Raw genomic sequence first — 12,011 nt, 5'->3', positions numbered from 1 at the left:
GAACCAACAGAGCCAGAGCTCTGTTCTGTGCTGAGCAGACCGCACCTGGCTTATGCTGTCAGTATTGGGCAGCAGCCTGTAGGAAACACACAGGCAGTCTAGAGGGGACACTAAGACATGAGGCAGGGACTCAGGGGAGCTTGATCTGGGTCCCTTACTGCAAACACTCCGCCTGTCTGGGAAGGGCTATCCTGATACCTGAGACCCAATCAATATGACTGTGACTTAGAGGTAGGAAACTGTCCCCAGCAGTGACTTTAAGAGGTCTGTTTGCATCTTATTTTTGTATCGTCAGTGCCTAGTATACCACCTGGCACATAATTATTTGTGAGATGTGTAACATTAAATGGTAATCCCAAGGGCAGGTCAATTCTGAGGAGAGTTCTTGTGTTGCAACTGGGTCAACTGGTTTCCTGGTTAATCCATTTCTATCCATATAACACCAGTAGATTAAGGCCAACTTGGACCATCTCGCTTCTTAAGGACACTTAAATGGAAGATTGTTTCTGCTTCATCACTATTATTTTCAAACAGTCCTGTTTGGCCTAGGACCTCCCTACAGCCACTAAAGGATGGCCTCTAACCCCCTAATGTGGGGGGCCTTCCAGAGCCGCTGCCAAAATAGAGGAAAGAAGTCTCTTGGGGTCCAAGCCAAACCACTCTCCCAAACTGACTATAAAGAATCTGGACTGTACTAGATCTGTCAGGGTGATAGATGGGAATGGGGTTGGGGGCAGGGTGAAAGGTGAAGGCATTAAGAAATACAAATTGATAGTTAATACACTATGGGGAATATAATCAACAATGTTGTAAAGATTATGGAAGGTGCCAAATGGGCACTGGACTTATCAGAGGGATCACGTCATAGACTGTGTAGGTGCCGGACCAATGCGCTGTACAACTGAAGAGCTGAAGTAGAATAATACTGAATGTCAACTATAAGTAAATATATAGGTAGATATAGTCATGGGATGTGGAGTACAACATAGGGAAGATAGTCAATGGTATTGTAACAGCTGTATAAGATGCCAGGGGAGGTAGTAGCTTGTGGGGGGTAGGGGGGTGGGCTATCACTTTATGAGGGGTTTAAATGTCTAACTATTACATTGCTTTGTACACCTGGAACTAATAAAATATAAATTATTTTTTTAAAAAAGAAAGGAAAAACTATTAAAATTGTAATACTCAATATATACCTATAACAAAAGATGAATATAAGTCACATTTGACTTCTGCAATTACAAGAGGTCCTCAAAGTGATTACCATCAGTGTAATTTTAATAGTTTTTTCCTTGCTTTTTTTTTTAAAAAAAAAGTCTGGACTGGCTCAAAGGAACCTGGTTTTGCGGGGCTGCAGATGGAGCCCAGTAAAATCCATTATAACAATATCTCTTCTCCTGATCTGAAGGCTGGAAATAATTGTTCCTTATCATCCTCTTTCAGACGATCATTGGGCAAGAATTTTGAGAAATGTTTTTGAAAGCAAAAATAGGAAAAACTAAATAATGATTGCATGAGGCAGAGTTTCTGGACTCCTGGTTTCAGTTTGCCTCCTTTTAGTTCATTGTATCTGTCTCTCCCTGGAACACATCACCTCTCTAATCAGCTGGCTTTGTTCCACTGCGGAATTGCCTGATAAGTGTTCCTGCTTTAGCCAGCCCGTCCTTGCAGGGCACCCTGGCACCCTGAAAGAGGAACTATGCCAGTCACGGGACCTGAACTCCAGTTCACCCGTGGTACATACCAGCGACTCCACTGTGGGCTGGTCACGTAACCTTTCTGAACTTCAGTTTCCAATGAAATAATAATTGTGCCGGCTCTATCTGTTTCTGAGTTTGCTTTGCTTTGTATTATGAAGGTGTTTTCTAAATTATAAACCACTAAACAGATATGAACAACTGCCTCTCCCCTGTGGTCCCTGATCCAACTGTTTTCCAATTCTGAGGTAATCGTTTACCTTTGCATCTTGTTATGTCACTTATTCATTTGCAGAAGGATATTTGTCATTCTGCATCTACGTATTGGGTGCCTATTATGTGATGGATACTGTACTAGGGCCTGGGAACATAGAGCTGTCAATAATTTCCAGCAAGGAATTCTATGGAGCACACAGGAATGGCACCCAATCCAGACTGGGGTGGGAAGGTCTGGGATTGGAGGGGTTGGCAGAGAATCCTTCTTACAGTAAGTGGTGTCTTTGTTGAGTTCTGAAGGATTGGAAGGAGTTAGCCATGGAAAGGAAGGAGTCACGCAAGGATGAGAGCGTGTTCCTGGCAGAACAAGTGGCATGAGCCTGGAGATTAGTGTTTCTCAAAGGGGGAACTCTTGGCAATTGGAGGGGACCTATGTTCTTGTATGGAATTCTCCCATGCACTGGAGGATGTTTGGCGTCCCTGCTCCTATGCACTAAATGTCAGTAGTACCCCCTATCCCACCCCCCAAATACACAATCAGTATGTCCCTGCACATTTCCAAATGCATATCCCACCCCTTCATCAGGGGTTTGGTGCCATTCCTGTGTGAGAACCACTGCTAAAAAATATACATGGTGCCATGTCTTAGGAGCTAGAGTATGACTGGGAGAACAGAAAGCGGAAAAAAATGAGGATGGCACAGGCCAGATCATAAATGCTCTTCTGTGCCATCTCAAAGAGTTTACTTTCCAGGAGCAATTTCCTTGATTGGGGAGACAGACTGTATGTAAAGGGTTTGGGCACATAACAGATGGTCAATACATTTCAGATCTCTGTCTCCCCGGATCCTACCAAACCCAGTTTAGTCAGCACATGTCCTGTTCTTATGCATATGCATTCTGTCTGTGTATTCCCTGAGTGTACATCACAGTCAAACTGGCTGGTGACAGTTAACTCTCTAATGTCTATTCAACTGGAGAAAACAGTGAGGAGGGCAAGACAGCTCCAAGACGTTAGTAAGAATCCCAAGGATCTTAGGCTCTTCTCTGCTCTTGCAGCCCCACCATCTGGCTGCTTGAGGTCTCAGTACAAGCAAACTCCAACTCAAAGAAACTGGGCTGCTATATACCCACAGCCATTATCACCACCACCTACCTACCTGTTGCCAGGAAGTGCCAAGGGGACGATGCTGTGGCCAGCTAACACATCCTGTGGTAACTCAGGCCCAACTTACAAACAGTTGACTCCTTTGCCAGCGAAGACATGTGCTAAGAATAAGGCTGCATTTTCCTATAATAAACAATGTTGTGCATGTTACGTTCTTGGCTGAGCCTTCCAAACCCACTTACTCAGACAGTAGTTACGCCATAGTGATGAGGGTATTTGGAATCCAACTATCCTATGTAATGCTGTTTCCGAGGAAGAGGCATTCCCAATTCCAGGAAAAGATCAGAAAAACATATGACCCCCCATTTGCTCTACCTCACCCCAGGCTCCGGCCACACTGAATTATCACTCTCATTTCCTCTGAGCCATCTCTTGCCTCCAAGTCTTTGCCTGCGTTGTGCTCCATGCCTAAAATGCACCCCACTCCTCCCACCCTGATATGTCCCTCCTATGCGCTCCAGAGCGTCTACTTCCTCTTGTAGTCAAAGCGCTTACCCCTCTGAGTTACAGTTGCTCGCTTACTAATCGATCTCCCACACTAGATTGTCCTTCCTGAGGACTGAGAAACTGTTACATTCTTCTGTGCATCCTCAGTGCCTACTCAGTGCCAGGCACACACTAGACATTCAATGACGGTTCATTGGAATGAATGATTGAATGAGTAGGTGAACCTTCTCTGACTACAAACCCAGCTACAAGACCAAGGATCTCTCCCATTTCCCCCCCATCTTCAGAGCAGAGAGGCTCACTCCAATTGTATGCCTGGGTTGAGTGGGGGAAGAGGAGAGAAGTCAGGGGAGAGGATGTGCTAGGGGAGGGTCAGCATTTGATGAATTTGGTTATGGGACGGGCTCAGCAGCACAAATGAAAAGCAGAGGGGACTCCTCTCTTGGCACATCAGGCACCTTTGTGATGGCCTGTCTTAGGAAGAGGACATTGAAAAATGGAGTGGAGGTAGCCTGTCTGTAGTTTCAGGAGTTGGTTCTAATTAAATTGTAAACTTCTAAAACAGAACATGTGTCCACACAAACACCTGTATACGAATGTTTACAGAAGCATTATTCATAATAGCCAAAAAGTGGAAACAAGCCAAATCTCCATCAACTGACAGATGGATAAACAAATGTGCTGTATCCATACCATGGAATATTTTTCAACTGTAAAAAGGAATAGAATACTGATATATGCTACAACACGAATGAACCTTGACAACACTATGCTAAGTGACAAAAGCCAGACACCTATGACCACATATTATATGATTCCATTCATATGACTGGCCAGAATAGGGAAATCTATAGAGACAGAAAGTAGGTTAATTGTTTCTTAGGACTGTGGAGGATGGCAAGGTAGGGGGTGATAGCTGAAGGATACAGGGTTTCTTTAGGAGGTAATGAAAATGTTCTAAAATTGGCTGTGCTGATGGTTGCCCACATCTGTGACTATACTAAAAGCCACTGAATTGTACACTTGAAATGCATGAATTATATGGTATGAATTATATCTCAATAAAGCTGTTAAAAAAAACAAAAACAAAACAAAAGCAGGGTGTTAACTTGAGCTTTTAAGAACTGTGTACCCAATGTGAGGGATATAAATGATAAACGTCTAAGTTTTGCTTTGTCTTGTGCACCTGAAACTAATAAAAAAAAATGTTTTTTAAAATACTATAAATAAAGTATAGTATCAAAATGATTTTTAAAAAAAAGAACTGTGTACCAACTGGAATAGTATGCTAAAATGGGCATGTCTGTGCATTTTCCTGGGCCTGTCGAATTCCCTGGGTTCTCTATGGCTGGCTCCCCACTCCAGCCACCCAAGGTAATCACTGCTCTGCAGAGCTGAGCAATTCCCTGGGTTCTCTATGGTTGGCTCCCCACTCCAGCCACCCAAGGTAATCACTGCTCTGCAGAGCTGAGCGTCCCTCACAGGGCTCAATGCAATCCCTGACTGCATGGAAAGAATGGGATGCATATTAAATATGCAAATTCACAGTTTTATTATTTAAATAAAAATGATTAGTATCGACTTTTAAACTTGTGACTGACCAAGGAATAGAATGCAATATGATTCCATAACTGCTTTTGTTGCTGTGAAAAAGGGAATGATTGTGAATTCCCTCCTGACGGGGACAATTTTTTTATTCTACGGTATAATTTGTAATGTGAGGATCTAATCATTTTTATATGGTTCCTTACTGATCATTTTTAAGTTATTAAAACTTTAAAAGTAAATTTAATGACTTGATAGGGAATCAAGTTATGTATATATGTAGTTTGTCAAGTTTCTCAAACTTTAGCTGAAAACTTTTGCATCATCAGAAAAGCAAATAAATGTGCTATGTGATTTTTCTCTGAATGATTAGAGCCACAAAAAGCTGAGAAATGTCATTTGCATTGTTTGACTTAGAGAACTCTCTTTTATTTCCTGGGCAAATACCAAAAGGGGAAAAAGTCGTCAAGGCTTGTTCAACTAAGCTGTTTTGCATTTTTAAAATTGACATTTGTGTTCCAAGCTGCTTGAAAAGTCTAAGGAAAGAGATAATCTTTTTCTCTAAAGTAAGTGTGTGCTTGCACATTCACCCAACACTCCTCTAAATTTGAACTTTTCCTATTGAGGGACCAGATGTGTAGTTTTCCTTCCAAAATCCCTTCTCACTGCACCGCCCTTTTGCTTATCAGGACACCCTCCTTCTGATTTGTAACACTCACGGTGCCTGTCCGGGAGACATGCACTGGTTGCCTCTCCCTGGGTTAATCGTGCAGTCACATTCTGGTGATGGACCTCAGCGGCCCAGCACCGGAGCATGGAAACAGCTGACTGCTGACTCAGAGGGCAGAGCGAGCCACCCACGAATCTCATTGCAGCTCGCTGCTGCATCCCTATCCCATAATCCCTTGCTTGGTTTGCTGCAGTCTTTTCAACAGACGCTGAGTGAGAAAAAGATGTCCTAAGATAAAGATTGATTGGTTTGCATGCCGAAAGGGGTCTCCCACTTGTTAAGGACCCAGAAACATTCCTGCAGACTTGCCTGAGCCTCTTCTCATTTCCTCCATTTTTCTCTTCCTCTGTTCTGTTCATGAACTGGCACTTCACTCCCTAGAGCAGAAGATATGCTGGGCTTCTGATGATGGCTGCACTGCATGGTAGGGGATTTTAACCCGTCTCTTTGCATGGTGCTTCCAAACTTGAGATGTTGGCAGAAATGCGCATTGTTCTTTTGGATTTCCGCGGAGCTGCAGCGACAGGCTTGGGAGGGTTTAATGCTTTGCCTCGTTGATTAATTTGTCTGCAGAAATGGATAGGTCCTAAATGTTCGGATTGCTTAGTATTATACCAGGTGGGTAAACTGATTTCTCCTGCTCTCTCTATTCTGGCCCCTACACCCCACCCCATCTCCCGTCGTGGTGCTGCGGCGTGCTCTGTAACTACAAGAGAGAGCGAGACCCACTCTGCTTAAACAAAGGCACCGAATTAACAAGAACAGGGAGAAAGTCATGCAAGATTTTATCAAGTTCCTAATGTGATCTGACTAGCTTTTTATTTCTACTAGTCTTTATTTTAATGTGTATCTCGGCTTGTTTTAAATAGATTTTTCCCCCCTGCATGTGTTGAGTACGATGATGGGGATAGGCTATTTAATTGGCAAGATTCTTTCCTCAATACCCCAGGGTGGAGGAGAACGTGCGATTCGACCCTTCCCCCACCCTGTCCTCTATAGAGAACCCTGGGGTTGAGCGCCACGGTTCCCTGTTACCATTGGAAACCCATTCATTCATAATGCATGACCCGACTCTGAATTCCGAATGCCATTGATGACCGGCAAATATTCAGGAGATGATTTGGGGTTTTTTTCTGACATTTCCCCGCTGCCTTTGACATAGACTGAAGTCTGGGTGGAGTTCACTGGTAGTATCACCGAGAAAAAGAAAAAAAAAAAAATCCTTGGGTTGGACCTTAGGGTTTTCTTCCCCTGAAACACTGAGCGTTATCTTTGTACGAGAGAGCTTTTTCTGCAAGTGTGCCACGCCCAGTCATTATTCCTTATTTTGGGGAGATAGGAAAGCAAGTAGAAAGACTGGCTATTTATTTAAAACTGAAAATTGAATGTTAGGTGGGTTTCTGAACCAAAAGATAAAATGATATTTCTGTCTTAAGAAAAGATGGTTTCAGTATCATAGCTTTCAGGGACAGATTTAGATTCCGAATGAGGCATTTGAAAAATTATTGGTTCCTCTTTGGCTTAGATCATATTACGGCACTTTTATTCCTCCTGAATACATTGTTAGAGGGTTTTTTCATTAAAAAAAAAATTAGAATATGTAAGGAGAGCCATTTGTTTGCCCAGATTCTTCCGCTGATTTCTCAAGTATGAGGATTCCGCGCTGCCTGCTGTGCACCTATGTCCTGGTGTCTTTCTTTATTTTCCGGCAGATGCTTCAGCAGCACCGGTCCTAACCCACTGTCTTGTTAAATAATGTACGCCCCACCCCGAGCACGCACACAATGCCAAGTTTCATGTGTGCTGTGGTCTGAGAAAGCCGCTTTCTGTTGCAGACACGTGAACAGTGTGGCTGTTCCTAAACCTCTAAGTATTCCTTTCCAGTTTTCTTCTAGAAAGACGCAGTGATTTGCTTTGGGAAGGTTACAACACCGCCCGGTGTGGAAAGGTTCTCTGATAGAATGTGCCATTACGAGAAATAGGAAAGCAGCATATGTAACCCACACATTTTTGAAATGGAGAATAAAATCTATACACATTCTCACCAGATTTCTTATTATAATCCTGAGATGACTTGCTGTTCTTTATTTATATTATAAAAGCCTGGTGGATTTTGTTGGCGTGTGAAATACAGTAACCATAGTCCTTTGTCTTACTAAGAAAGGAAAATGTGCTTCGTTTGGTTATCTGTAGACATTAATTTCTCCAAACTTACAACTTTCTTTTATCTATTTTTATTAAGTAGAAAAAAAAATCCTAAGTAGGTAACAATTTTTAAAAATTTAGCTAAACTTAATTTTAAGACTCCCTTGTGCCTTTTTTGCGTTATCTCTCTGATAAAACTGTGACTTTAACCAATTATTTGTATGTATTATTGAAATGTATAGAAGAGAAATTCTTTCAAACTTTAAAAAATTTGCTGCCAAATTATTTACTATTGTTTTTTTTTCCTTTAAAAATGTGACTGAATTACTTGTAGTTGTGGCAAAATTATAGTTTGCACACACTTGTAATGGCTTTTAAAAAAAAAAAATCTCGGATGCCATCTGTGCAGCCCCTTTATTGCTTACATAAGGGTTTTAGTGTCAGAGTAGAATTTGCTCTGTAGTGGGGCTGGCTATTACGGTTCTCTGAATATTATTGTGCAGGTTGTCTGAATTCAGCAGATCAGATTTCCTCCTAGAATTTGGAGGTTGAGATTAGACCAGATACTGAGGAATAAATGAGCCCAGTATAATAATTCAAATAGCATCACTGAAGGAAATACTCATTACTGCTTTTTGCATTCGTCTTTCTACTCTCTTCTATTTTACCCTCTGCCTTCATGGAGTGCTTTTTATTATCCTTGTTGAAAATGTATTAATTTACATGAACATTTATTCTAATCAACAACAGCATTAAATAATAATGCTTCTTATTAACCAGGGCCAAAAAGAGGTTTGCTGGTAGTAGTAGGCCCGTGTCTTTTGAAGTTCTGATGTAGAATAAATTTCTTCCCCCTACTGTAAGGCCCTGGCTGTCCTCCGCCTTTTTTTGTGATCCCAGAATATTCAGCCTCTTTGTGTAGTTCCCAGGAAAGAAGGGAGGAGACTTGGCAATGTGATGGATGTGGGGAGAGGAGACCGCACTCATCAGTGACTTTCCCAGGGTACTGTAAGATGAATGTCAATTACCCTGACCACTTAACACTCCATTAACACACCCAGCCTTCTGGAAGTTAGAAACCCTAAAGCAAATCTTAAGAACTGACTGCAAAAGATGAGGACTTTTATGAAGAAAGCAATGGCAAATAGTTATCTATCCTAAGGAAAGAGGTAGAGGAAATAGATATAAATATCATAAAAGCAATTTGGGGGCTTGGCTTGGGAATCAGCTTCCATATAGCAAAACCCAGCAGTCTAGGGAAACTGTGTTAACGCTGACCCTGGAAATAAGAAGAAAAGCCCTTGGAAAGTTTGGGCACGTCCTTGCCTAGAGACAGAAGTTAAAGTGGAGGGCTCCCTGAATGCCCTCCCCCCCCATACACACACGTACGCACGCATGCACTCTCACTCGCACTCACACATACTGTCAGGAAAGATATTGCATCTGGCCTTCTCATTTACAAAATGGCCCTTTTGGGATAGCAGCGTGATATAACTGGAATTAGGTCACCCTGTTTTAATTTCACTGAAGATTGTCCTCTTTTCTTCTAGTTGAGTCCTCAGTCACAATGCAAATTCTATTGCAGGCGAATGATAATATGCTCACAAATTTTAAAAATTAAAAATACCGTGTTTCTTTAATGATGTTTTAAACCTGCGTCTTGAGCTCAAGGTACCACCTGTCCTGGCATGTAAAAGGTAGCACATTGTGAGTTGTAGATAATCCTAATGGTTTAAGATTTCCTTTCTGTAAATGTGCCAGAAGATTTTTAACTTTTTGAGAATCTGATTTTATTATAGTATGTTCGCACCACTGTCATTGGTCCAAGAACAATACAAAATGTAACGATATTAATGAATAAATTCAGCTAAGTGGCAACAAAGAGAGGGAGTAACCCAAGAATGCCGTTAACATTAAACAATGGAAATGGAATCTAGTGCCTTTAGGATGATGTATAATGAAATATGCTTGTTGCCTCTTACCCACAAATCACGTTAAAATTTTGTTTTCCAAGGGAATCTTGACCTGTTTCCCACCCGTGTTTCCTAGACCAGCCAGACAAGTTTTCACCAACTCTCTCCCCTTCTCAAGAAGAGTGTTTTTCAGTTTGACTTTTTTCTTCCATCCTTCCTTCGTGCCCTTCCTCACTCTGGTGTCAGTAATACAGAGTTTGGATAGCTTTCTGATCTACATGGTATAATTTGGGGTGGGAAATACAGTCTCAACCTTAGAATTGTGGATGCAGCCATTTTTCTTTTTTCACTTCATCTCCTCCAATCCAATTCTTTTCCATTTGGTCATAATTTCTGCCAAGGTGTAGGAGATTTCAGAAAGTGAGCCAGGAAAAATACCAGAGAGGATGAGAGGAAAGAACTGCCGGGACTGGATTTTTCTATGCCCAAGGATTTTGTTATGTGATTGTTGCATTGTTTTACCCGCAATAAGCTGTGTTTAGTTGGTAAGCGAAATTTATATCAACCGTCTCTGACTTTTAATGTCTATGCATATGTGTCCTCAATAGTCCTCAGTTTCTTTTCCTGCCTTTAGTGAGCGTGTTAAAATATGTCACGACTTACCTTGGGGGGGGGGGTGATGGCTTTTGTTGCTAAGCATTCGACTGTCACATAGGGAGGTAGGTACTATCTAATGTCAAGTGAAAACATTCAGATGACTGGTAATGACCATGCTCTTTATCATGTAATTCAGCAAGTGCCCCTCTTTTCTGCTACTGGGACTGAGTCCATTCTCATATTTCATTCGTTCAGTTCATTCAAAAAATGAGTGTCTACTATGTACCAGCCAGAGTTCTAGGAGCTGGGACTTCTGCAGTAAGCTTCAGACAAAAATCCCTTGTGAATCCTATGTCTTAGTGGGGTGGGGGAGGAGATGACATGCAAAATAAATACATTACAGACTATATTAGAAAGTCACCTAAGAAGAAAAATAGAGCAAGGATGGGGGTAGCAAGTGTTAGGGGACAGGTAGAGGGAGGCCAGTTTCAATTTTAAACAGAATGGTCAGATGAAGAAGGTGATATTTGCTCCCCTTACAGAAGGGGAGCAAACCCTTCTGTAAGCAGTATTGCTATTGTTTTTCCACCAGTAAAGAAGCTCAGTCTCCCCACATAAAAGCTCTCATAGCTGGTCAATGTCAATATCACACTCATGTTGACTATTTATATAGTTTTAAAATGTCTCTTTCTTCCTTCACTCCTCTACCATTTCCTTTCTATTGTCTTCTTGTCCATGTGTCTGGTGCTAGTTCCTGCATCCAAAAGCATTCAGGCTCCTTCACGGGCAAAGTCCACCCCATGCATGTTTTCACATGCATCTCTCCAGAAATTAGTTTTGCTGATCTCCAGCAGAATAGTTCTATATCCTGATCTCCTTTATTATGGTGCACTTGTTTCCGCTGGTTATGTGAGTTCAGAAGGATCTTTGACAATTCGGAAACCAAGATGGGGAAAGCAGAATCTAGCTGAGAATCTAGATAAGTATTTATTGTCTTTCTAACCAAGGATACCAGAAACTGTGGTCCCGCTCAAACACTTTGATTAAAGGCTGTTGTATATTGTGTGTATATTCCTCGAGGCATATTCAGACTGGTGGAAGGCTTCCCATGGTGCTTGTTAGCTCGTTCTGTGCCTGCATTTTTCTAAGCACATTATCCCATTAGGAGTAGTCCAATTGTCTTCCTATTGTGAGTATCTAGTTATACTCAGGGAATGACCGTATCCTGGCAAAGTCTCCATTGGGGGAACTTTTGGGGCTGGAAACCTTTTGTGTTGATTCTAGGAGCCTTGAAAATCCAGATGTCTTCAACATGTCACTTGTAACACATTTGTAAAGTTGTCATGATTTTAAATTAGTGTTAATATGTAAACTTAATTTAGCATATAGATTACCAATGCTAACAAAGACTCTCACCCACTACAATAATGATCACAAAATTAGAATGAAATGCTTTTTATTTTGGCTTTAGATAAAAAATGTCAGCTCAGGAAATTTCATATATCTTTTGATTAAAACAAATGTGTTTTTTCCTTGCCTAAAATCCAAAATTCT

General features: G+C 41.5%; 1 protein-coding gene across 16 annotated transcripts in view; it reads left to right on the top strand.

Moving 5' to 3' along the window:
- TRIM2 (tripartite motif containing 2) overlaps window positions 1-12,011 on the top strand; it is a 134,071-nt gene that overhangs the window by 64,755 nt on the left and 57,305 nt on the right. For 4 of the 16 annotated variants that reach the window (XM_074338429.2, XM_019722542.3, XM_074338430.2 and 1 more), the window contains exon 1: window positions 5,981-6,226. The exons of 11 other annotated variants lie outside the window; for them this stretch is intronic. In XM_074338429.2, the coding sequence (XP_074194530.2) occupies window positions 6,224-6,226 (3 nt within the window). In that variant the 5' untranslated portion in view covers window positions 5,981-6,223. Of the gene's footprint in view, window positions 1-5,980; window positions 6,227-6,397; window positions 6,421-12,011 lie in introns of those variants that run through there. One more of the 16 variants, XM_088792571.1, reaches the window with a different exon arrangement.

This window comes from Rhinolophus sinicus, chromosome 15, assembly GCF_057876585.1.
Source record: "Rhinolophus sinicus isolate RSI-liver-muscle chromosome 15, RSI-T2T, whole genome shotgun sequence".
NCBI classification, from domain to species: Eukaryota; Metazoa; Chordata; class Mammalia; order Chiroptera; family Rhinolophidae; genus Rhinolophus; species Rhinolophus sinicus.
This window is presented reverse-complemented; position numbering and strand designations above follow the sequence as displayed.